This window comes from Rhinatrema bivittatum, chromosome 6 (assembly GCF_901001135.1).
Source record: "Rhinatrema bivittatum chromosome 6, aRhiBiv1.1, whole genome shotgun sequence".
NCBI classification, from domain to species: Eukaryota; Metazoa; Chordata; class Amphibia; order Gymnophiona; family Rhinatrematidae; genus Rhinatrema; species Rhinatrema bivittatum.
Window position 1 is genome coordinate 110,506,565 of NC_042620.1, and position 24,723 is coordinate 110,531,287.

A 24,723-nucleotide genomic window follows, 5' to 3' on the forward strand; every position below is an offset into this window, starting at 1 on the left:
ATCCAATTCAATACGTTCCGTGCCACTCTGTTCTTCTGTGTGCCTGGGAAGCGTTCGATTCCTCTCTTTTTTAACTTTTTCTCTCTGATCCTCCTACCTTCGAGGAGGCAGAAGAGGTCTATATATTTCCTTTGTCTAATTTTCTTGCGCATCGCCTTGGGCACGTCCTCCCAAAGTTCCGATAAGGTATCTAATGCAGGGACACCTCTGTTTTGCCCTTTATCCCCTTTTTCTGAGTCCTCACTGGAGGACGATCCAGAAGAGCTTGAGCTTGACGAAGAGGAGGATGAAGAGGAATCTGAGGAGCTGGATCTAGTGCGCTTGCGCTTACCCTTGGCCTTGTCCCGCTTCCTGGATTTATTGCTCCTGCTGTGCTTTGTTGCAGCCCCTGCTGACTGTGCTATGCTTACATTGGGTATGTTAGGATATAAGTCTTGCTGTGCCCTAGCGGTTAATGAATTAGATACTGCAACTTGTGACCCTGCCCAAATACCCATCTCACCTCCGTTTTGGATCTCTCTTGCTATGGATTCGGCCGCCGAAGTCGGACGTCTGGGGGTACCGTCCATCGTCGTCATTTCGTTCTGTTCGATATCGTAGCACCTCTCGCCCGATGTGGTTGGTCTCTGTGAAGAGAAGGAAACAGGCGCCGCAGGGCCCTGCGGATCTGTCATGAAGGTGTTATGTGGTCGTGAAGTGTTCGTGTAGGTATCACAACCTGGCTGTGATCCAGTGCCTCTTCTCAGTCCCGGGGGCGGATAGTGATGAGGGGGTGCTCCTGTAGGCCTGGATGGGTCGATGGGACCGCTGAGGGGCGCCGATATGCGCAGAGGGTCGAGACCGCTCCTTGCCCCTAATCCCGGAGTGAGCCACCGTTCTGAATAAGAGTAGGCATTGTTTGGGACGGGGACGGAAGGACCTTGTTGCAGTTGAGCCCTGTGGACAGGACGCCACTCACCCGAGTGGTCAGCAGTCGCCACTGTGTCCTTGCTTGGCCTTGCCTGTCTACTTGCTGGGGATCTGAGGTCGACTGGCTCCTCTTGCGATGGTCTGAGGTTCTCACTGTGCTGTCCTGTCCTTGTGGAACCGCTGGTCGTTCTCGTGTGCTCCCTATGACCCCGGCTTACGGTATTTAGGCGAAGTAAGCGGCACTCGTGGGATTGATAAGGCGTCGTTCCTCAGTCTCGAGGGCATATGCTTCGTCTCTCGGTGGCTCCAAGGGACCGGCTGTGTCGTGGGGTCGTCTACCGGTGACGTCATTACCGCCAGAAGCCGTAGTTCGTTGAGCGTTGTTCGACGATGCTGATGTTGTCGGATCGGTCTTACGTTTCGTGCGACCTCTTCCTCTTGTTGGGACTGGTAGTTCTGTGGTGTCCGAATCCTTTGGTCGGGTTGAGACCGCTTTCTTAGCCACGGACCGATGGGTCTTGGCCTGGCGTCCCTTCCTGCGATGCTTCTCGACTAACGGTGTCGTGCCCGTTGTCTCCCCCGGTGCTACTGCAGCTTCTTCGGACTCCACCTCACGTGGAATGAGATTGGGGGCCATGCGGGAGGCACCCGGATGGTGTCCGTGTCCTGGCTGGGATGTATGTGGAAATGGGGCCTCCATTGCTTGGGGCTGGTAAGCTGCCATCACTGAAGCGGAGTTGAGGCGAAGGGGTTTTTGTTGGGATCAATCGCAGTGGCGCTGTAAGGTGGATGAACTTGAGAGAATACACAGAGCCCGTCAGCATTACAGCAATGCATTTTTTTTTTTTTGAAACAGATCTGCCGGGGTACCAGCGAAAGGTAATAGGCAGCATTTCTGGGAGTTGCCGCAAGGACCTGGGGGGGCGGCGGGGGATGTCCGGGGGGGGGCGGGGCAGGGAAGGAGCGGGCGGCGGGGGCCAACGGGAACAGCACCGTGGGGCGGGGGGCCTGCGGGTAGCAGGTGGTGGGGGGGGTATAATCAAGTCGCCCGCGCGTGGGGGGGCCGGGGCGCAGGCGGGGGGGGGGCAGGGAGGGGTACATGGCGGGGGGTCCGGGCCGGCTAGGGATGGGTAGGGTTACTTATATATATATATATATGCACAAGTATATATGCATGCACAGAGATATATGATGATTTTTTTTTTTTTTTTTTTTTGGGATGACCCGCGCCCGGGGGGGGGGGGTGTCCGGGCCGCGGGGGTGAGGGGGTAGCTGGGAGGGGGACGGGACGCACGCGGCGGCGATGGGGGCCGGCGAGTTGGACCGTTCTTCTTTTTGCTTTTTTTTTTTTTTTTTTTTTAAATCTCCCTCGCCCGGCAGGGAAGTCCGGGCTGGGATAGAGGCCAGCGATACCGGTGCCTGTGGTTGGGTTTTTTTTTTTTAAATATATCTTCTGCGGGCAAGGGCCGCGCGGCGCGTGCAGGGCGCAAGGGCAGGCGGCGCGTGCGGGGGGGCGGCGGAGAAGCAGCTCCGCCGCAGGGGAAGCAGGGAGGATAGCGGCTCTCCCGCGGCAGGTGCGTGGGGGTAACGCGGCGGGGGTGGTGGGGGGGGGGTGCTGCGGCAGCGGGAGGGGGGGCACGCGGCTGGAGCAGCCGGGGGGGGGCAGGGGATGGATGTGAGAGGGCTCCCTCCCGGCGTGGAGGGCCCCGGAGGGGGAGGGGGGCGCGGCGCACGGGAGCTGTTGGGCAGGCGGGGCGGGGAGCGGAACGGGGGCCGGCGGCGTGCAGGGGGGGGGATGCATGGATCGCCGCGCCCGGTGTGGGGTGCGCGGGTCACTGAGGGGAGGGGGGGGGGGCCAGCGAGATGAGAGTTTGTTTTTTTTTTTTGTAAATCTAAGCCGGCGTGGTAAGCCGGGCCGCGAGCGGCTAGCTGGGATGGGGGCCGGCGAGCGGCACGGCGGGAATGGTTGCTGCGGGGGGGGGGGGGGGGGGTACTCACGCGGCGGCGATGGTGGTCGGGGTGGACAGCGATGCGATCCCGGGAGCGTCGGCAGGCAAAGAGGGAGCTGCCGGCGCTCCCTGGGAACCTAATTGGCTGGGTTCCAGCCGATTGGTTCCCTTCCTCTCAGGGAGCCAATTGGGGCTCCCGGCCTGCCTCCCCGAGGACCGGATTCGTCCTCGGGGATAGCAGCCAATGAGCGGGCACGCTGGCGCGGGCATGCGCGCGCAGCGGCCCGCTTTCCCCCTTGCAACCTCCCCCCCCCCCCCCCCACCCCAGGTGCCGGCGCGGCGTGTGCCTGGCACCCACATTATGCCCGGGCACCCCGATACTTCGTCGGGGTGCCCTTCTCATCTAGTGAAGCTCGAGGAATTGTTTAAGGTTTGGCAGATACGATTTAATGCTGAAAAAAGCAGAGTAATGTATTTAGGATGTAAAAACATTAGGGAAAGATACAGTATTGAAGGTGAAATACTAAGCACAAAGAGAGTGAGATCTGGGGGTAATTGTATCTGATGATTTTAAGGTGGCCAAACAGGTGGATAAAGCGATTGGTAAAACTAGAAAGATGCTTGATTGCATAGGAAGAGGAATGGTTAGCAGAAAAAGGGAGGTGACATTGCCCCTATATAGGTCCCAGGTGAGACCTCAATTGGAATACTATGTACAATTCTGGAGACTGCACCTTTAAAAGGATATAAACAGAATGGAGGGTGGCTACTAAAATGGCTAGTGGTCTTCATTTAAAACAGTGGTTCCCAACCCTGTCCTGAATATTCATTGTGGATATCTTGAAACCCCACTGGCTGGGGGTTCCCCAGGACAGGGTGGGAACTACTGTTCTAAAACATGGGGATAGACTTAAAACTCCAGTCCTTGAGTGCCACAAACAGGCCAGGTTTTCAGGATATACACAATGAATATGCAGGAGATAGATTTGCATACAATAGAAGCAGTGCATCAAATCTCTCATGCATATTCATTGTGGATATCCTGAAAACCTGGCCTGTTTGTGGCACTCGAGTACTGAAGTTCGCCATCACTGCCCTAGAGGAAAGGAGAGATAGGGGAAATACGATAGAGACATTCAAATATCAAAGATTTCCATGCACAGGAGGTGAGCTTTTTTCAGTGGAAAGGAGAGGGGTCATGAGATGAGGTTGAATGAGGCTAGACTCAGGAGTAATCTTAGGAAATATTTCTTTACAGAGAGGACGATGGATGTGTGAACAGTCTCCCAGTGGAAGTGGTGGAGACAAAAACAATATCTGAATTCAAGAAAACATAGGCAGGCGTTAATTTCTGAGAGTAAAATGGCCGCACATTTTACTTTTTGTATCGTGGGTGATTAATAGGCTCATCAACATGTATTTGCATGTGATGAGCACTATTAGTTTCGGGGGGGTTGGCCATGTGTTTTCCACGTGCTATTACCCCTTACAGTATAAGGGGTAATAATAGCATGTTGCTAAACAGTGCGCTCGGCCGAGCGCACCATTCTGTATCGGCCTGATATTTTTACATTTACACGAGTAAATCCTTTTAAAATTACCTCCTAAGAGTGTAAGTTGCCAAAAAACCTGTCAAATTGGCTCATGAACTGTATCATGCATCATACATTGCTATATTCTAGCTGGTATTCAGATCACCAACTCTATCGAGGCTCATCAAGTGAGAGCCATGGTGACTTCAGTGGGTCACCTAAGGGCCTCCTCAATTTGAAGTAATCTGCAAAGCTTCAGCTTGGTCTTCTGTGCACACCTTCACATCCCGTGTGGAGAGATGACAGTAGTTTTAGGAATGCAATTCTGCACAGCCTATTCTCCCAGTAGTCCATACTCCACTAGTAGGACCGGGCTATTATTTGGTATGTGCTCTGCTATACAATTGTCAACTTGAGTAATTCAGCCCTGCTTGTTGGTGTAGAACGCCAGTTTGATTTATCTGTAGACAGCAGGATGAATTGGCCATGCTTATTTCCTGGCCGCCTCCTTGGAGAGTTAGTTGACTGCCTCGCTAAAGCTTATTAAGCTTTGAAATTGATAATAGGCTCATGAAGCAGCGTGTGCACAGAACCATCATGCATGCTCAGTAAACTTATTCCAGAGCTCTGAGAGATGGGTTCATTCAGTGCTGTTAGATGTCATCACCCACATGTCATAGCTAGTTCATCTTGCCTTCTACGGAGAGCCCTGTTTACAGGTGAGCAAACTTGCTTTATAGAACCATTTTATGGGTCCTATGTGCTAACCTGCATTATTTTGCACATGAGCGTTGAATGTGCTTAACAAATGGTTGCCAACTGCCCGGTATTGGACGGGACAGCCAGGTTTTCAGGCATTGAGTGCAGCATCCAGTCAGAAGTATTGACCAGACACAAAAAGTCTGGTTTTGCAGGTTGCTGTTCCTATCTCCCACAGCCTCTTACCTAGGCTCCGACCCTGCCTTTCTCACCCTCTATCAGAGGAGAGTGGTGCTGTATCCCTGCCTGATGCTGTGATTCGACAGCATGGGGAAAGGAGGCGGGGCACAGCCTTCAGCTCCCAGTGGTTCTGCAGATCTCCACAACAGAAATTCTCTGGGTCCAATCCCCTCTCTCTCATGTGTGCTGTGCTTGGATGGCATAGGTTGAGGAGGCGGGGTTCAGCACAGTCCTCAGTTTCTAGTGGCTACTTAGATGTCTGAGCAATGGCCCTCTTGATCCCAGCCCCTCCCTCACAGCATGCTGGGCCAGGATCCAGGATAGGAGCTCCAATGAGACCTATTGAGACATAGGCACAGGGGAGAAGGTGGACTGACAGACAGAGGTACAGGCTGGGGAGAAAAGAGAGACAGTGAACAGAGTCAATGATATGATGGGAAGCATGGGATGGTTGAGATACAGGAGGGCATGGAGGGATTGATCTCATACTCAGTCCAGCCAATAGCTGTCTGGAAGTCACTCTGTAGACTATCCTTTCCTCCCTCAGGTTTCACTCTGGACCCACACCTTGTCCCTTAGCAATTTGTAAGTTACCTGGTGTTAAAAACATATAGGGGCCGATGCAATATAGTGCGCTTAGCCTAGTGCACAGCTTGACATGGTAGAATAACTCCCGATGCAATAATGAGATTAACACATTGTGTTGCTACTAGTGCTCATCGCATGTAAATGCCATATAAATGAAGCTATTAGCTGTTGCAAAAAATCACCATGCACCTGACGTGCACGTTTTAATGCACAAAAAATGCCAGCCCCAGAGTTGGCATTGTCTTGATGCGCCCCAAGCGTCCACATAAAAGGAAAAATTACTGCTTTTCTGTGGTTGCTCCTACTTAATAAAGTCGCGATACTAAGTAGAAGGAACCACAGAAAGCAGCATCAGGAGAAAAAAAAAGATGGCAATCAGGTTAGGAAAACAGACGCTCAATTTATGAGTGCCATTTTCCTAACTCATGTGCAGCATGTCTCCTGGGCATCCGATGCCAATAAATATACTGTGGTAGGAGCAGGGGATTTCTCATGAAATGGACACCACAGAGAAGTTCCATGCATTTTGTTGCAGTTACCAATCCTTTGAGATATTAAAAATTTACCAGTTTACATTTTCAGTCCTGTAAAGAAGTGCCTTACTGCCTTTGTCCTAACATGTGGCATTTCATTAACATTGCATCAGGTGCCCAGGAGAGGTGGATGGATGTGCGTTAGGAAAACGGTGCCTCAATATGAGTACCTGTTTTCCATGCACTTTTATTGCATCGGCCCCATAATGTACAGCAGTAGTCCCTCTCTCCGTGCCTGAACCCCCTTCTTGGCCCTTTCCCTTTCCCAAACTGTCTCCCCTCCCCCCACCTATAATCTTCCTGCTCCACATTGGCCTGTTGCTGGGTTGCCCAATGCCCCAAGCAGTGTGGGTAGCATGGCTGGCCATTAGGGGAGGGGGCAGTACCTCCTTATTAACATGACTGGCCAGCTTGTTCCACTGCAATGGAGACATGCAGCACTGGTGCTCAAGCCCCTGATGAGATGTCTTAGTGTCCCCGGGGGCTGGCACCTTGGGTAGTTGTCTACCCCTCCCGACATCCCTAGCTTCCCTCTATTTCCCTTCCTTCCTGCCCAGAATGTTTCTTACCCTCTGAGATCAAGTGTGAGAGAGAGGGAGCATGTGTTTGTGAGTAAGAGAGGAGAAAGTTTGTTCCCTCCGCTATCCCCTAATAATCCACGATATGAAATGGGGAGCAGCTGAGTGGCAGGGTGCCTTGAAAGGCTGGAAGAGAAACTGTTGCCTGTGTACAGCCCATCAGCTCATTATTGCCCTTTAATACATACATAAATAACACTGTTTAGATAGTTCACTTTCACTAGCAGGGTCTAAAATTTATGCAAATGAGGGGGGGGTTACCATCTCTTCCCCTTTTCCAGTCCTTGAGTGTCCAGTCCTGGTCTGTGGTAAAGCTGACAACCCTAGTTTAATGCATATATGCAGTGTGAATAAATTGTTGTTGGGCTAAAATTACACTAAGATGGTCATACTAAATATAATGTAAGAATGTTACATTTCAGCATGGCCACATATGGTGGTAATGAGCTGTTTAGCCATTATCTGCTATTTCTAACTTGTGCTAGAGAAAGCGCCAGGGTCCTAGGTGTAGTTAAATGATTCTGCATGGCAGGATCGGCATAAAACCATTCAACCTTGAGGGCAAGGTGGAGCCTGTCCCCAGGCTCCCTCCCTTTCCAGAACCCTTCCCTACATCAAGAAACAGCCTCAACAATTCCCCCACCACCCCCAAACAAAAAATCTCCAGTGCCATCTTGAATTTTCCAGTGAACATGGAGGTTCAGGTTGGCATTGAGAGGATCCCAGAAAGGGGGTAGACTTGGGGGGGGGGGGGGGACGATTATGGTTGTCAGGGGGTGTCAGAAGTGTGTGTGTATGGGGGTGGGAGGTTTGTCTGGAGGGGGATTGGCGAGACTGAGAGACAGTAGGGGCACGTTCCATCCCTACCACACTTGCAGGCCGATACAGTACAGTGCGCTCTGGTGGAGCGCACTGTTAACCCACGGTTGGACGCGCGTTTTTGACGCGCGTCCAACCCCCCAAACCTAATAGCGCCTACAAATGCATGTTGATGGCCCTATTAGGTATTCCCGCGCGATACAGTAAGTAAAATGTGCAGCCAAGCCGCACGTTTTACTTTAAGAAATTAGCGCCTACCCAAAGGTAGGCGCTAATTTGCACCCTCCGACTTAATATCATGGCGATATTAAGTCGAAGGCCCCAAAAGTTAAAAAAAAGTAAAAAAAAGTAAAAATAAACATTTAAAATGGGCTTGCGGGTTGAAACCCGGACGCTCAATTTTGCCGGCGTCCGGTTTCCGAACCTGTGGCTGTCAGCGGGCTCGAGAACAGACGCCGGCAAAATTGAGCGTCGGCTGTCAAACTTGCTGACAGCCGCCACTCCTGTCCAAAAAGAGGCGCTAGGGATGCGCCAGTGTCCCTAGTACCTCTTTTTGCCGCGGACCCTAATTTAAATAAATTAATTTACTGTATCGCGCACACAGGAGAGTGTCCTATGCGCGCGCCGGGAGAGCTCTCCCGCGATTTTTACTGTATCGGCCCGTTAGTTAGCATGGGGATCCAGGGCGATGAAAAGCACAATGGTGCTAAACTAGCTGTGCTCGCTGTAATATAGCTATTTTAGTGCCACATTCTGTATCTCATTACCTTATTATATAATGAGGGCAGTTTTCAAAACTGCGGGCAGGTGCATGGTCCACAGGTAATTTTCCCACAAATTCTGCAACAGTTCTCCCGGGGGAAGTACGCACATACTTTTCCTTTGAGAATTGCCCAAGGGAAAAACTCCCACAGAGATCTGCACTTTCTTTTCTGTGGGTATTGTTTCCCTCAAAAACATGCACAGTTCTCCCAGCCTAACCCTGCTGTGGGAACACCGCCACAAAAATGTGGGTAAAAGTGTGTCTGTGGTGGAACAATGTGCTTCCTTTTAACCGCTTACTGGATGGGCAGTTTACAAATCGCCCTTTTACTCACCTAAGTAACCATTTGCATGGGTAAATGGCTTTTGAAAATTGCCATTGGTTACAGGCGGGATTATTGCAGGTTAGTATGTAGGCCGCAACTGTTTTTTTATTTTTATTTTTGCATTTAGCTTCTGCCTTTTCATTGGTGGCTCAAAGTGAGTTACATTCAAGGACCTTATTTATTAAGCATTTTTCCCATAGAAAAAGAATAATAGAAAAGCCTTAGTAAACCAGGATCTAAGGGGCCCATTTACTAAAGGTTTTCTTCCATTATGTGTTTATGGGAAAAATGCTTAGTAAATAACGGCCCTAAGTTTGTACCAAGGCCATGGAGGGTGAAGTGACTTGCCCAACTCAGGTGATACAAATTATACAGTAAAGGCAATATTTCAGTAGTCAGAATATAGATCAGCCTTCTTGCTTTGATGTAACGGTGCATTCTACATTGGTGCGACTTCTCCGCATGTGCCTCTAGTGTTACCAGGTTTATGCAGATTTTTTATGCACTCCACCCCTTTTTTTTGGTTGACTTACAGAAATCTTCCAGCAGAGAGATCAGACCACAAAGTCATCAGTGTTGGTTCTTGGTTGGCAAGCAGGAAATTTTAAATTTCATGCAGCCATTACCTTCCAGTGCTCAAGCATATCCCTCTGGAACACACCTTATCTCAACTTGTGTGGGGAACAAATGAGAAACAGTTGTCCTTGAGGTCACCTTTTTCTGCTGTAGATCACACTTTTGCTGAGCTGTATAGGTAAATCCTTTATAGTCACCTCAGAACTTTTAGCTTAATTGAACCCATCAATCTCCCTCGGCCCATGGATGTTTTTAAGGTTGTTAATTCCAATTGTTACACTTCAAAGCAGCATGTGGTATTTTTTATTCAGTACAAGGACGCTAATTGTTTCTAAAGATAAAAGAGAGAAGAATCCTGGATGTGTACCATTAATGATGAAGAAATGTCTTCTTTCAAAATAACCAGAAATAGGGACAGGGGCTTAGAAACTGAGACTTCAGCAAACCAAAATACTAAATATAGGCAGTATGGCAGTGGTTTCAGTTATGCACAGTCAAAAGGAGCTGCACATTTTCTATTCCTAGTCTGACCTGGCATAGCACCAGAGTATGAACAGGGAGTTTATGAAGTCATAAACTGATGGGTTTTCTGTGCTATTTGCTGACCTCTTCAGCTCAGCTGTACAAGCTGAATGGAGGGCAAATACTCTTCCTGTCCTCTGCGTAGGGGAATGTATAATGCCATTTAGTGATTAGAGGCAATAAAAGCCCTCTTTTTTTTTTTTTTTCCACTTCATCATCATATCATTATTGCTTATTTATATCATGCGTTTCCAATGGGAGAGTTCAAAGTATGTTACAACAGGTTAGGATTACAATGGGTGCATAGTAGGTTGGGTAAACAGAGTGCATAGTAACGGCACCTTTCCTGGCGTGTAGCCAGATGGACTCAGAACGAATGGGTATAGTATCCGCGTGCTAGCAGTTGGAGACGGATCTGACGTCAGCACGGGCGTATATATACCCCCACAGGAAGCGTAGCAACTTAGTAATTTCCGTCTCCAAAGCAGTTTGGAGAGCCTGCACGCTCGTTGAGCGTGTTTTCCAAATCTACTTTCTATTTTCTATTTTCTACTTTCTTTCAACTTCTAGTTGTAGTTTCCCGGGGTGATTTCCGTGATCCCCCGGAGGTCTAAGTCCTCGGTCCGGTGGCCGAATCGCAGCAGGGACATAGCCCCCGGGCGAGGTTCGGGTGAGGCATACGAGGCGCCTCGGTCCCGGCGTGGACGAGGCAGCGGGTGCATATCCTCAAATGCGGCGGTGAAGGTACTTGCCCTCTCCCCCCGCAGCCGGAGACCGCCCGGGTTCCAGCCGGGAAGCGCCGAGGATCAGGTAAGGCGTACATCTCTTATTTCTGGTCTCCGAGGAACAGAGGATCGGCGGTGTGGCACGCCGTGGAGGGCGCCATTTTGTGGGCCTTGTTCAGGTATTGAGCGCCCGTAATAGGCGCGGCTCTATTCCTCCTTGTGCGTATATTGCCTTATTACTGAGAGCATATTGAGTGCCACTGAGCGTGTATTGCTAACCGCCTATTGCTGAGAGCATATTGAATGCCATTGAGCGTGTATTGCTAACCGCTTATTGCGGAGAGACTATTGAATGCCATTGAGCGGGTATTACTAACCGCTTATTGCTGAGAGCCTATTGAAAGCCATAGAGCGTGTATTGCTAACCGCTTATTGCTGAGAGCCTATTTAAAGCCATAGAGCGTGTATTGCTAACTGCATATTGCTGAGAGCATATTGCATACAATTGAGCTGTTTTCATGGCCGCCTATTGCTGAGAACATATTGCATATTATTATGGTTAAGCGCCTGTTGTATTAAGCGCATATTGCTGCCACATATTATTATTATTGTGCGCCTGCTGTATTAAGCGCATATTGCTGCCGCATACTATTATTGTTGTGCGCCTGTTGTATTAAGCGCATATTGCTGCCGCATACTATTATTGTGCGCCTGTTGTATTAAGCGCATATTGCTGCCGCATACTATTATTATTGTGCGCCTGTTCTATTAAGCATATATTATTGCCGCTTCTCATTCAGCGCATACTTTTCCATGGAACTGAACGCCTCAGCGTCTTCAGTGGCGGCGCCGCCTGCCTAAGGCATTAAAGCCCTTGGCCTCTGCTCTGCATGCCAGCTTAGAGCCACGCACAGTGAAGAGCCAGACTCCCTATGTGCCCAATGTGAGGAGGCTGTGGGACCCTCGGGCCAGGGCCAGTCTCAGCCACGATTTGCTGACAGTACCCCAGGGGCTACCCCGGATTTAGCGGGCAGTCTCGACCAATCAGGAATCCCGGGGGATCTTGTACCCCGGCGATTAGAGGCTGCTTCCATTTCCTGGGTGGATCTCTTTAAGGGGATTCATGCCTTTGTACAGATGCAAACGGCTTCCCGTCCAGGCCCTGCGGTTCCTGCTGTTCCTGCGGATCCTGCGGTGGCTGCGACTGCGGTGGCTGCTGCGGCTGCCGCTGCGGTGGCGGCTCCTGCGGATCCTGTTCCTGGACCCTCACGCCCTTATCGTGAGCGGGTCCTCCCACCGCTGGACAGTCCAGATCAGTCAGACCAGGAGGTTTCACCGGATGAGTCCGAACTCCCGGACAAGGGGGAACTTCCCCCAGGGATTGAGCCATATAGAACCATGAGGCGGTTCTTCCCTAAGGAGGATCTCTCCGACCTGGTGTCTCAGTGTCTGGCGGAGTTGGATATTACAGGTCCCAGCGCTATGGTACCCGCTGCGCAGAACCCCCTGCTGGAAGGTCTTCGTCCTACAGCCCGCCATTTTCCATTCTTGCAAGCAGCACAACAACTGATAGATTTAGAATGGGCGGCACCAGCGGCTTCCTTCAAAGGGGGCCGGGCCCTGACGGGCATGTACCCATTGGCACCGGCTATCCAGGACCTGCTGGCGTGCCCTCAGGTGGACGCCTTGATTAGCGCTGTGGTCAAGCGCACTTCCATTCCAGTTGAGGGGGGGACGGCCCTCAAGGAGCCTCATGACCGGCGACTGGTCGCCATTCTGAAGCAGACCTTTGAGGTGGCAGCTCTATCTTTGCGGATCGCGACCTGCTGCACAGTGGTGACGTGTGCCTGTTTGTCACAGGTTAGGAACAACGCTCCAGCAGCTGACATGGAGTCAGCTCTTTCGTTCCTCATGGATGCTGCATCAGACCTAGTCCGGACAACAGCTAAGGGGATCTCATCCTCCGTAGCCGCCAGGAGGCAGCTCTGGATCCGGAGATGGTCGGCTGATGCGCCTTCAAAGACACGCCTCACCAGATTGCCCTTTAAGGGCTCTTTCCTATTTGGCAGCGGCCTTGATAAACTGGCCAGTACATGGGGTGCCTCTCCAGTGCCTAGACTGCCGGAAGATCGGTTCAGAAGGGGCCAGCGAGCCTTTCCAAGGCCCTCCAGGGGCAGGAGTTCACAGCGCTTTGTTCCTTACAGGAGTCGCTACCAGGCACCACGTCCTCAGGCCAGGAATCAGTCCTTTCGGACCAAGCAGCGCAAGAGGGGAGCAGGCCCGGGCTCAGGTCCCGGCCGCGCCTCCCAATGAGAATCCGCCGATTCATCTGGGGGACGGAGCCATAGGGGGCAGGTTAACCTACCCCAGATGGGTCGAGATCACGTCGGACCAGTGGGTCCTCGCCATTATCCGAGAGGGATATTATCTGGACTTTCATCATCTCCCTCCGGACAAGTTTGTGGAATCGTCATGTCTCATACACAAGAAGGCAGCATTGGAAGCTACCTTGGCGAGGCTCCTGTCCTTGAACGCTATCATCCCAGTACCTGCCTGGGAAGTGAATTCTGGACACTATTCCATTTATTTCATGGTACCCAAGAAAGGGGGCACTTTTCGGCCTGTACTGGACCTCAAGTCCGTCAATCGATACTTACGGGTCCTGAGGTTTCGCATGGAAACTCTGCGCTCCGTCAAGACCGCAGTACAGCCAGGAGAATTCCTCTCGGCGTTAGACTTGTCGTTGTCGGAAGCCTACCTGCATATTCCGATCCATCCGGATCATCAGCGCTACCTATGCTTCAAGGTTTTGGGTCACCACTTCCAATTCCGGGCTCTGCCCTTCGGATTGGCCACGTCACCGCGGACCTTCACCAAGGTGGTTGTCGTGGTAGCAGCGGCCCTCAGGCAGGAAGGAATTCTGGTCCATCCTTACCTAGACGATTTGGCTGATCAGGGCGAAATCTCGAGAGGAGAGTCATCGGACAACCGACAGAGTGATCGCCCTTCTGGAAAGCTTGGGCTGGGTAATCAACCTCAGCAAGAGTTGCCTACAGCCTTCCCCGTCACTGGAATACCTGGGAGTACAGTTCGACACGCAGGCAGACACAGTCAGTCTCACTACCAAGAGAAGGTTGAAACTTCAGACGCATATCCAGTACTTGATGGGAGCCAGTCGGCCCATAGCTTGGGATTATCTGCAGGTTCTTGGTCTCATGGCATCCACCCTGGAAGTGGTACCTTGGGCAAGAGCCCATATGAGACCTCTACAACACTCCCTGCTCTCTCGCTGGAGCCCTCGCCTACGGAACTATTCCACGCACCTACCTCTGCCTGCCAGAGTCCGGACACAGTTACGGTGGTGGCTGCAGTCCGACCACATGAGCAAGGGGTCGAGGATGTCCTCCCCCACATGGACTCTGCTCACCACAGATGCCAGCCTGAGCGGCTGGGGAGCACACTGCGAAGGACTCACCGCACAAGGGCGGTGGCGCGGAGAAGAGTCAGCGTGGAACATCAACCGTCTAGAGACTCGGGCAGTCTGATTGGCATGCCTTCGATTTGCTCACAGACTGAAGAACAGAGCAGTCAGAGTGATGTCCGACAACGCCACCACGGTGGCATACATCAACCGTCAGGGCGGAACCAGAAGCCGACAAGTATTTCTGGAGATCGCCCCACTGATGGTTTGGGCAGAGGCGCATCTTCAGGACATCTCCGCCGTCCACATTGCCGGGAAGGACAACACCACGGCAGACTTCCTCAGCAGAGAACGTCTAAATCCTGGAGCGTGGCAGCTGTCACCCACAGCCTTCCAGATGATTGTGGATCACTGGGGGATTCCGGACATGGATTTACTGGCGGACGTCCAATGCTCAAGTACCCAGATACTTCAGCTGCAAGCGCGATCTGTTCTCCCACGGAATCGATGCCCTGGTTCAGCCGTGGCCTCCAGGGACTCTGCTATACGCCTTTCCTCCGTGGCCTCTGCTGGGCGCCATCATCCACAAGATTCAGAAACACCGGGGCCTAGTTCTTCTAGTGGCACCAGACTGGCCAAGAAGACCCTGGTACGCGGACATGAGAAGACTACTGGCAGGGGAGTCCCTTCCCCTGCCTCCTCTCCGGGACCTTCTACGTCAAGGTCCCATCCTCTACGAGGATCCAGCTCAATTCTCTCTTACGGTCTGGCCATTGAGAGGGCTAGACTGAAGAAAAGGGGTTACTCGGAGCCTGTGATAGATACACTCCTCCGAGCTCGCAAGTTTTCCACATCCCTCACCTATGTAAGGATCTGGAGAGTATTTGAAGCATGGTGCGACACTCATGGCACCAATCCACATGTGACCACAATCCCTATTGTGTTGGATTTCCTGCAAGATGGACTTCAGAAGGGTCTCTCCCTCAGCTCCATCAAGGTTCAGGTGGCTGCGCTGTCTTGCTATGGCCCCAGGAGGGATGACAAGACCATCACCAAGCACCCAGATGTTTCTCGCTTCCTGCAAGGAGTCAAGCATGTTCGTCCGCCACTGAAGTGGCCCGTACCTTTATGGAACCTCAACCTTGTTTTGGATTTCCTCACGGGATCCACCTTCAGACCCCTTCGGGGCCTGTCTCTCCGTTCTCTAACCTTGAAGATGGTGTTCTTATTGGCGGTGTGTTCCTCACGCCGCGTCTCAGAGCTACAAGCACTGTCCTGCCGTGATCCCTTTCTGCGAATCACCCCAGAGGCTATCCATCTTTCCATGGTTCCCTCCTTTTTACCTAAAGTGGTTTCACAGTTTCACCTTAATCAGACTACATCCTTGCCTACCACGGCAGGTTTGAAGAAATCTGAAGAAGGACGTTTGCTACGCCATCTCGACATAGGCAGACTGCTGCCTAGATATCTGGAAGTGACACAAGAACTACGAAAGACAGACCATCTGTTCGTCCTGCACAGCGGGAAACGACGAGGGGAAGCGGCCTCTCGGCCCACCATCGCCCGCTGGATTAAAGAAGTTATCAGAGCAGCTTACGTGGAGGCCGGGAAGTCTCCGCCTCTACAGGTCAAGGCTCATTCTACCAGAGCACAAGCGGCATCCTGGGCGGAATCCAGGATGCTGTCGCCTGCAGAAATCTGTAAAGCGGCGACATGGTCCTCCCTCCATACCTTCTCCAGGTTCTACCGTCTGGATGTCCAGGCCAGGGAGGACTCAGCATTTGCGAGGGCGGTACTACATGGTCCTCAGGCAGCCTCCCGCCCAGGCTGGGAGTAAAGCTTTTGTACATCCCATTCGTTCTGAGACCATCTGGCTACACGCCAGGAAATGTTGAGATTACTTACCTGATAATCTCCTTTTCCTTAGTGTAGACAGATGGACTCAGCATCCCGCCCAGTTGCCTGTGTACATGGATTTCACCGATTCAAGGTAAGCCATGTCCTCTGTTTCCATAAGAGCGTACACTCTACCAGGTGTCAACGCCTTCCGGTTGGGAATGCTGGCGTCTCCAGCTACTATCAATCGGTCAGGGGAATTCTGTTTCACTTTTCACTGAGCGTCAGTACACACATCCATAACAGCTTTTGCAAGGAAGATTAGTAAGTTGCTACGCTTCCTGTGGGGGTATATATACGCCCGTGCTGACGTCAGATCCGTCTCCAACTGCTAGCACGCATATACTATACCCATTCGTTCTGAGTCCATCTGTCTACACTAAGGAAAAGGAGATTATCAGGTAAGTAATCTCAACATTTTGTTTAAGGTACAGCAGGAGGTCAAGCATAGTCAATATTAATCAGCAGGTATAATCTCAGGGGTGCGATATCCATGTGTATGGTACAATATGAGTCTTTTAGAACTGTCATTAAATAAAGCAAATAGGGTAGAATAAATAAATTAGAATCTGAGCCTGAATTAAGCCTAAAATATTGTGAATTGACTATGGTAGTCTGCTGATCCTTATGAGAGACCTATGCTGTTTCATTTAGTTCACTCGTAGCATGTCTGTTTCCTGCAAGGCATACAGGATTCTTAAATGTATTCTTGAAAAGTAACCTGGCCAACCCAGTGGCTCCAGTAGCAGTGTTGTGCACTGCCATGCAGAAGGACCTTAGCTCAAGTTGGACCTTTTACTCCCTGGGTCAACCGGGGCTGAAAATGCACTGGAGGCGGCGTTCCCAGCCTATTGTGGTTGGGGGCAGGGGGAGTCGGTCATTGTTAAAGGCAGTACCTGGTAGGTGGATTTATAGCACAGCACAGGGTTCTGGAAGGAGCTCTAGTGCATGGCATCCAGCCTCAGGGCAGTTATTACAAAGGCCTGATTAGGAACTGTGGGAGAAAAGCAGACTTATGGCACCAGAATCTCAGCCTTGGTTCCGAAGAAAAAGGAGGAACTACCGGGCCAAGAAGAATAATCATCTGGAACTGTGCTATATTAAACACTTTTTTTTTTCTTTTTTTTTTCTTTTCAGCCATTGTTGTGTACAGACTGCCCTGGACCTGGAACTACAGTAAATTCCTAATGAAATGTATCCATGCCGGGTTGCACATTATAGTGCTGGCTCTTGCGACTGTGTCTCTGGTAGCTGTCTTTGATTTTCACAACAGCAAGAACATTCCCAACATGTACAGTATGCACAGCTGGGTCGGACTGACTGCGGTGATATTGTATGGCTTGCAGGTCAGTTTCTTCCGTTTTTGTTTTCTGATATTTTGGTAAGGCAGAAGGCTAGGTGCCCTAGACATTTGAAGAAGGACCACTACAGGTATTGTAAAGATATCCGTGGGTAAACACCTTGCTTACCATGGGTGGCTGTGATTTTGGAAATGACATCTGTTTTAAAAATCAGCTCTTTTTATAGTATGAGACTGCAATAATGGGATTTCAGTGATTTCTATTGTTACTACAGTGGTTGATGAAACAGGGATTATGGCAAAAGGCTGTAACTAATGCTTCTCTGGAAAACTCTGTTAGTCTCCTTTCACTTGACCTCTAGCTAGAACTCCCAAAATGCTTTTTTGGCTCATACTTGATTGTCAAGGAGTTCAATATTTTCCTACAAAATATCAAATTATTGAGGTATAATTTTAGCAAACCGCATTTTTTCATATATATTATATATGTACAATTTCTCACAAGGACCATTGTCTTTTAATCCAGTCCATCGCAGCATTCTATATTTGATCAGGCTGTTGATTAAGGCCTGCATCTTATCTCAGAGGAGCTGGGAGCTCGGGGCATAGAAAGATGTGAGTAATTCAAAGCTGTACTGCTAGGTATTTTGAATCTATATCTAACTCCCAAACACAGCATTTTACAATGGATGAAAAGAGCCGCACCCAAAAGGAACCCAGAATCTAAACCTACTCTTGAACCCCACTGAGAAAAGAGCTGAGTCGCCAAAATGCTGGTGTATTTATTTTATTCAGAATCTGGTTCTTTCTCTCCCTTCCACTGTTCTTCACTGCTTGCAAATGGCATCTGGCTCAGTTAAGAATTCTTTTATGGTTTCATCAAGAGACTGTAAGAAAACAGAAGTAAGAAAACAAATCCGCTCTTAAAAGAAAACCTAAATTAAAACACTCCTCACAAAGAACTGAATGCAGTATGAATCTCGGTGAAGAGAGAGTGCTTCATGCTGAACACAATCCTTAAACTAAAAGGAGCAAACCTTAAATCCGGACCACAAGATACTACATCTACCCTGTTTGAGTCTTAGGCAGCCTGATGGGTTTGCTGCAGCTGAGCCTAGAGCTGCTGATGTTCATCCAGATGACTGACGTTCACTTATAAAACTGGCTGCGTTACATTCATTCACACACCATGTCTGGAAGTCCCAGAAACTGGAATCACAGAATTATGCATTCAGTTTTCTGCAGTTGCAACTAGAAAGACAATGATTAATCTTGCAGGAAAAATTGTACATAACATTTCTTTCTTTCTGTTGGCCAAGCAGTTGCTGTATATATAATATTTAGGATACCAATTTATTTTTTTAAATTATAAATCTACTGAAAAGTCAAACATTTCTCTCTAATCAGCCCAAACTATGAACAGAAAATCTTCCTTTTGAAATAGAGGGGCATAAAAATGACCTTTCAAAACTGTCTAGTTTTTTTTTTTTTTGGGGGGGGGGTTGGTAAATGTAAATCCAGATTGAAATTAAAAGCTGTCCAGGGTACTTTCTGCACATGTAAATTCCTAATTTTACCCATTTAATCTCTCTTCAGGTTTGCATATCTGTAAGAGCTGTTTGTGACCAAGGCTCAAAGACATACAAATTATCCCCCTCCGTCCCTCAGCTGGCTAAAGGGCTGGTATCATATGGACTATATTGTTGCAGAATACCTGGATTTGTATTCCAATCACTCCCTGGGCTAGCCCGAACCGGAGATACTGCAGATGTAGCAGTCATAACCCCTGGAGGGAGGGAGTCCTGGTTATCAGACAATGGTACATAGGGAACCCTATGAGTTCATTTTTATAGCATTGACATTCACAATTTACTGTATTCTCATAACAATTTTGTCATCAATATTACCATTTATCAGCACTTTGAAAAGGATTGATTGCTGTTAAGATGGTGGACGCTGTTATGCTTTCATTATTGAGATATTCTCTTGGTGCCTGCTAAGCTGTTTGTGAGGCACACATAAAGTGGATTGTATGATAAGTGGAACAATTAGAATATACCAGGAATTGCTGAAGATATATTTGAGGTGGTGATATAACTGAGAAGGTGTGCAACGGTGCTGGTGATTGAAATTGGAGGAAGTGTGTTTTAGGTGTAATAATCTGGAGGGTGGAAGGCCGGTGGGTCTCGTCGTCTCCGGATGAAGTGGGAGTGATTTGTCCCCTGAGGAAGCTGCGGCAAAACGGGGATCCCTGTTGGGACATTGTGAACTACTCCCGTGGAAAGAATACATTTAGGATTTAAGAATTTGTGTTAAGCACTTTAAGTGAAATATGTATGGTGCATCTATTAAAAGGGAATAGATGGGGTTTTAATGGGTGGGGAGTGTATGTGGATGAGTGATTGTAGGGTATATGTGTTTTAAATGTTAATACATTGCTGCTAAATAAATGTGTATATTTTTGTATATTGGGTTGCACATGTTTTTGAATTATTGTAAACATCAGTGGATGTAATTAATAAAAATGATAAATTGATGTGTATGTATTATGTTAAGCACTGCTCATAAATGGTAATATTGATGACAAAATTGTTATGAGATTACAGTAAATTGTGAATGTCAATGCTATAAAAATGAACTCATAGGGTTCCCTATGTATGTTGTGATGTGATGAGTAGGGAGCTTGTACTCTCTCACTTTGTGATTACCATATCACACAACGGTGACATCTAGTGGTTGGGTTTAGAGCCCATGATTGCAGGGTTCCAGAAAGAGCCCTGGTGCATGGCCCCAGCGGAGAATTGGCTGGGAAGAAAGATAAAACTGGAGAAAAAAAAATCCCCTGGGTTGTTGCAAATGAAGGTTCATGGCACCTGAGCCCAACCCTGGTTCTGATTGAGGAGGAGGTAATTGCTGAGCCCACAAAATTAACAATAATATTTAATGTTTCTCCTAAAATTAAACTTTAAAAGCAAAGAATCTCTCAGGTCAGTGAAACTCTGGGTTCTTCCAAGTGTGAAGGCAACTGGAGAGGCTTTCAAAGCATAAAACATAAGTTAATCTGAATTTTTTAATACGCTTAAATACTGCTGTATGTTTACAGCCTTTGAGTACCAATAAATCCTCTGCTTTTTTGCTTTTAGATCCTGTTTGGATTGTTGGTCTACCTCCTCCCCTACGCTCCCATGTCTGTTAGAGCTGCGCTCTTACCACTGCACAAATTTTCTGGGCTGTTGATCTTCGGGTCAGGAATTGCAACAGCTCTTATGAGAATCACAGAAAAACTTAAATTTGCCCTGTAAGTATGTGTGGTTTCATTTAAATAGCTAACCTGTATTTGATAGAGTTGTGTTTTAACAAATGAATACAATCTGTCTCTTCATGGGGCATTCTTGCTCACTGCTGTCCTTAGCACTTGGGTGGCAAGTTATCGTTGGTTGTGGGATGGCTTGAGTAGAATCGAGCTGTTGTGTCGCAGTCCTCCGAAGCACATTCAGCACATCTTGAGGCATCAATGAATAGCAAAGGGTGGCTTTAATAAAGCTCAGTAACGATGCCGTGTGAAAAGGTGATGTCTTGCTAAATGAGTAATATTGTTACGGTTTTGTTTTTTAATTGGGTTTATTTAATTCCATAGGCTTTATTGCAAATTATTTTATGTGAGCAGAAACAATTTTGTACAGATTTTCATGAAATGTGGGTAGTGTAATGCCTAGAGAAAGGTGGTCACAGTAGCCCCTAGTTCCAGGTCAGGCTTTGCTGAACTGCTGGTGGTCGCAAAGATCTTTTATCGTGTATTTCTTCAGAGTAAATCTGAGGGGGGGGGGGGGGAAGGGGCATTTGTGACTAAAAAAGATGAGAGCAGGATATCAGTATGTGGATTCCAAGAGGCTAAAGGGGATCTCAGTACAGAGCACTTACTGATGCTGTTTAGCCCTCTTTCCTTCAGAATTGTTTAAGTAGCTTTGTCCTTACTAACTTTTTTTTTATTTTACAGAGCCGGCTCAGGCTACAGCCGATCTCCACCAGAGGCTCTCTTTGTTAATTTTCTTGGTGTTTTTATCCTCATCTTCGGAGCCTTTGTTTTCTGGATGGTAACCCAGCCGCAGTGGAAGCGTCCGCAAGAGCAGGCTCTGAAAACTCTGTCACCAAACGGAGAAAGGGCCAATGGTGCCGAGGAGGGTGCCACTCCTGCAGACTATGAAGGGGAGCTCAGCAGGGAAGCAGCCAGGAAACGATATGTCAGTCTCGATGAGGCAGGTCAAAGGTCAACCATGTAAAGGGCAGGGCAGACCAGTGAAAGCTGCAGAATCTAGCTTTATGTGGTGCCTGTGCAGATTATCCATGGATACCAAATGAAATCAGCAGCCTCCAGGAAGTCTGCACTGTATACAGAAATATAACCATAATAATATCGCCAAAAAGAAAAATGTCACTTTAGCTATTCAAATTAAACTTCTACTGTGTGTGTATATTGATGCAGTTTATCTGTCAGCAATATTAGCTAGTATCTTGGAGTAAATGCCTGAAAATAGTGGTAGTATTCCAAAAACATTTTTAAATAATGAAAGCCAGCAGTTGTAGTAGGCCAAATTGAGGAGCCTTCCTTTGGAGTTTTATTCAAAACTAAGGAGAAATAAGAATATTGAAACAGAATATGAGGGAAGATAAAAGACCATAAAGCCCATTAGTTCCCCTCCCCCTTTCCAAATTTGAGCAAATAATAGTGCTTCTGCACTGATCATTATCAGAAATGGAATTCAGCATCACCCTGAAGCAGGAATACAAGCATCAGCAACTCAATAATTCTAAAACAGTTACAATACGTACATGGATATTGCATAAAATTCACCCTTTAAGTGTGAGTCTTAAAATATTTTTAGAAGAGAACAGAAAGGACAATTGGGAGTTATCCCTGCAAACAGAGCAAGGAGAAAAACAGAATTTTGCATTTTGAAGCCTGCACATAGTGCAGCACTGCTACGTTAAAACGGGCTGGTTGCTCTCTGCTTTTGAAGTCTTAGAATAGTAAATAATGTTAATGGTAAACTAGGCAGAATGTGTCTGATACATTTCCAGATTATGTAATGTGTTGGTTTTCATCTTAGCTTGAAGAACTTATGTCTGGAAATAGTATTTTATGTCCTGAATGGAAACACCACATCCTGTTGGCCTCATGAGAATTCTGCATTTGCAGTGAGTGTATCACTGGGTATGACATAAGCTGGAGCATGTTTTTTAAAATATGTTGCAAACAAAGCTTTAGAGCACAGAGTATTTCCAACGGAAACTGTAACTGTTAAATCTTTAAAAACATTACTCATGTAAACAAATGGTGCAAGAACAGTATAGTTAGCTTTATACAAAATAGGGAATCTGTTGTCGTGTGTTTTAAAATCTGAGGCTTCTGATGACATAAAAAGCCAATCCTGCAGTATATTAATATTCATTCTGCTATAATGGGAGGATTGGCAGATGGCTCCAGGTCATCAATAGTGGTATAACCAGGACTGGCTTAGCCTGACCTTGATGAACGGAAGCCATCTGGTATCCCTGGTAATGGTCAATTAATTTCCGATGTTGTCAGAGGAATGCATCAACAAAAATTGTATTCCCTGAAACATTTGTGGTAGTACAGAAATTGTACACAAGAATAAATTTGTACTGCATAAAACCATTTATCCCCCACTCCAGCCCAAATACCTTTTTTGTAACAAGAGAAAAATACAGCAGGCCTGTCGTCTCCAGTTATTTTTTGCCTTTTACTCAGGTGATGAATTCTGCAGGAAAAAGGCCTAGATACTTAAAAAAAACCAACAACTGATGGAATATAAACACATTTTACTAATAGCGCAACAAAAGCAATACTTCATGTATAAAGTAAAATAATTTTCTTATGTCAATGTTGTCTAATATAGCACTAATCAGTTTTATACTTTATATAGATGCTTCAAACTACAAACATGAGAGACATATTTTCAGTGCTTTAAATGTGTTCTTTTGTAAATTAAAATATTTAGCTACATAAAAAAGATACCACATTTAAGTCTTAACTTTTTAAAAAGTAGTTTTTGATTCCCTTTTACAAATTCTTTTTTGTTTCTACCCCTGCCCCTGTATACAGTATGCCCTAGCAGCCCATGTACTCGTGATGATCAGGAAGCCTGGAGGGAGGTCACTCCCAAGTCTTAACCCCCTCAGTGTGCACAATGGCAGTCATCTTTTCCTCTTTCCACAGGATCAAGTCTGTCACCATCATGGCACAGCTGACTCTATATGGCTGTGTGGAGCAAGAATAAAAGCACTGCCACACACTCTCTATGATATCATTTATTTACATGATGTCATGGTTCAAAGCTTACAGTTCTATACATATATACAAAGTCACATACCTGTCCATGGATATTCAGGTTTCCTCACCCCTCATACATCAGCCTGTCTGTGCGAGAAGTCTGGTCAATTGATTAGGCGAAGAAGGGGAATCTGCAGCACATCGTACATCTACGATGGCGCTCCAAAAGACTCCTGTCTTGCCGTTCCACCCCTCTGCATTTTATACATGTCAGGAAAATTGTTGATCACTATGGTTTCCCCTGTGTCGTTGCCAACAGTTTACAACCGTCGATAGCAGTTGCTATCCCTGTGTTGTCGTCAAACAGTTGCTACCACAAAGCCTGACTTATCTCTCCCTTGGGAATAGGCTGATCAGGCCAGCGTGTCCCTGGCAGAGCAGCCAAGGTCCTTGTTGCACAATCAGTTATTGGCAGCAACATTCTCCTTACACTGGCCCATCAAACAGAAGATTTGAAAATAACCAATCTGCTGCTCTGCAGCCTGAGCCAGAGGGCTGGCCCTCCATTTAACATTTTGAGCATAGCTAAGAGGCTTCCGTATCTGGTAGCGCTAATCCAGTCGGTTATGGAGTATGTAATTAGTATGCAAGATTGATAAAAGAAATGTATACATTGATTATGTAATGAATGCACAATGCAGAGATGAAATCTTCTGATTAAATGTGAACATTTTTATATGGAAGCATGTCATGAAGGAGAAACCTTTTTGTTTGTAAAAGAAAGTTAAAGTTTATATTACAGAACCTGATTTTTCTGGCTTTTTTATGTATCAGAAAGCTATTTTCCAGCTTACCGTTCCATTAACTAATGTGTATATTCCAGCCCACTCTCTCATATTTGGTGAGGCCAGACAAGAAAACTGGGGTTATTCAGATTAACAGAGATCCACAGACCCCTACAGCAGCTGTCCAGCAAAAAGGACTCTGGTAAATGTCAGTATACAAGAAGAATTCTCTCAAACTGAGCTTTAGCACAAATGTACTCATTGGGTGAGT

The 24,723-nt window shown here is 47.7% G+C and overlaps 1 protein-coding gene and 1 long non-coding RNA gene across 3 annotated transcripts in view; one reads left to right on the top strand and one right to left on the bottom strand.

The window, feature by feature from the left end:
* The window catches only part of LOC115093664, a 30,227-nt gene extending 29,096 nt beyond the window's left edge, over positions 1 to 1,131 (bottom strand). Inside the window, exon 1 of the long non-coding RNA XR_003857374.1 lies at positions 503 to 1,131. This is a non-coding gene — a long non-coding RNA (uncharacterized LOC115093664). The remainder of the gene's footprint in view (positions 1 to 502) is intronic.
* The window catches only part of LOC115093663 (cytochrome b reductase 1-like), a 32,674-nt gene extending 8,204 nt beyond the window's left edge, over positions 1 to 24,470 (top strand). For both annotated transcript variants that reach the window (XM_029605771.1, XM_029605772.1), the window contains exons 2-4: positions 17,213 to 17,421; positions 20,519 to 20,673; positions 21,373 to 24,470. In XM_029605771.1, coding sequence (XP_029461631.1) covers positions 17,213 to 17,421; positions 20,519 to 20,673; positions 21,373 to 21,655 — 647 coding nt within the window. In that variant the 3' untranslated portion in view covers positions 21,656 to 24,470. The remainder of the gene's footprint in view (positions 1 to 17,212; positions 17,422 to 20,518; positions 20,674 to 21,372) is intronic.
* Positions 24,471 to 24,723: the final 253 nt, after the last annotated feature.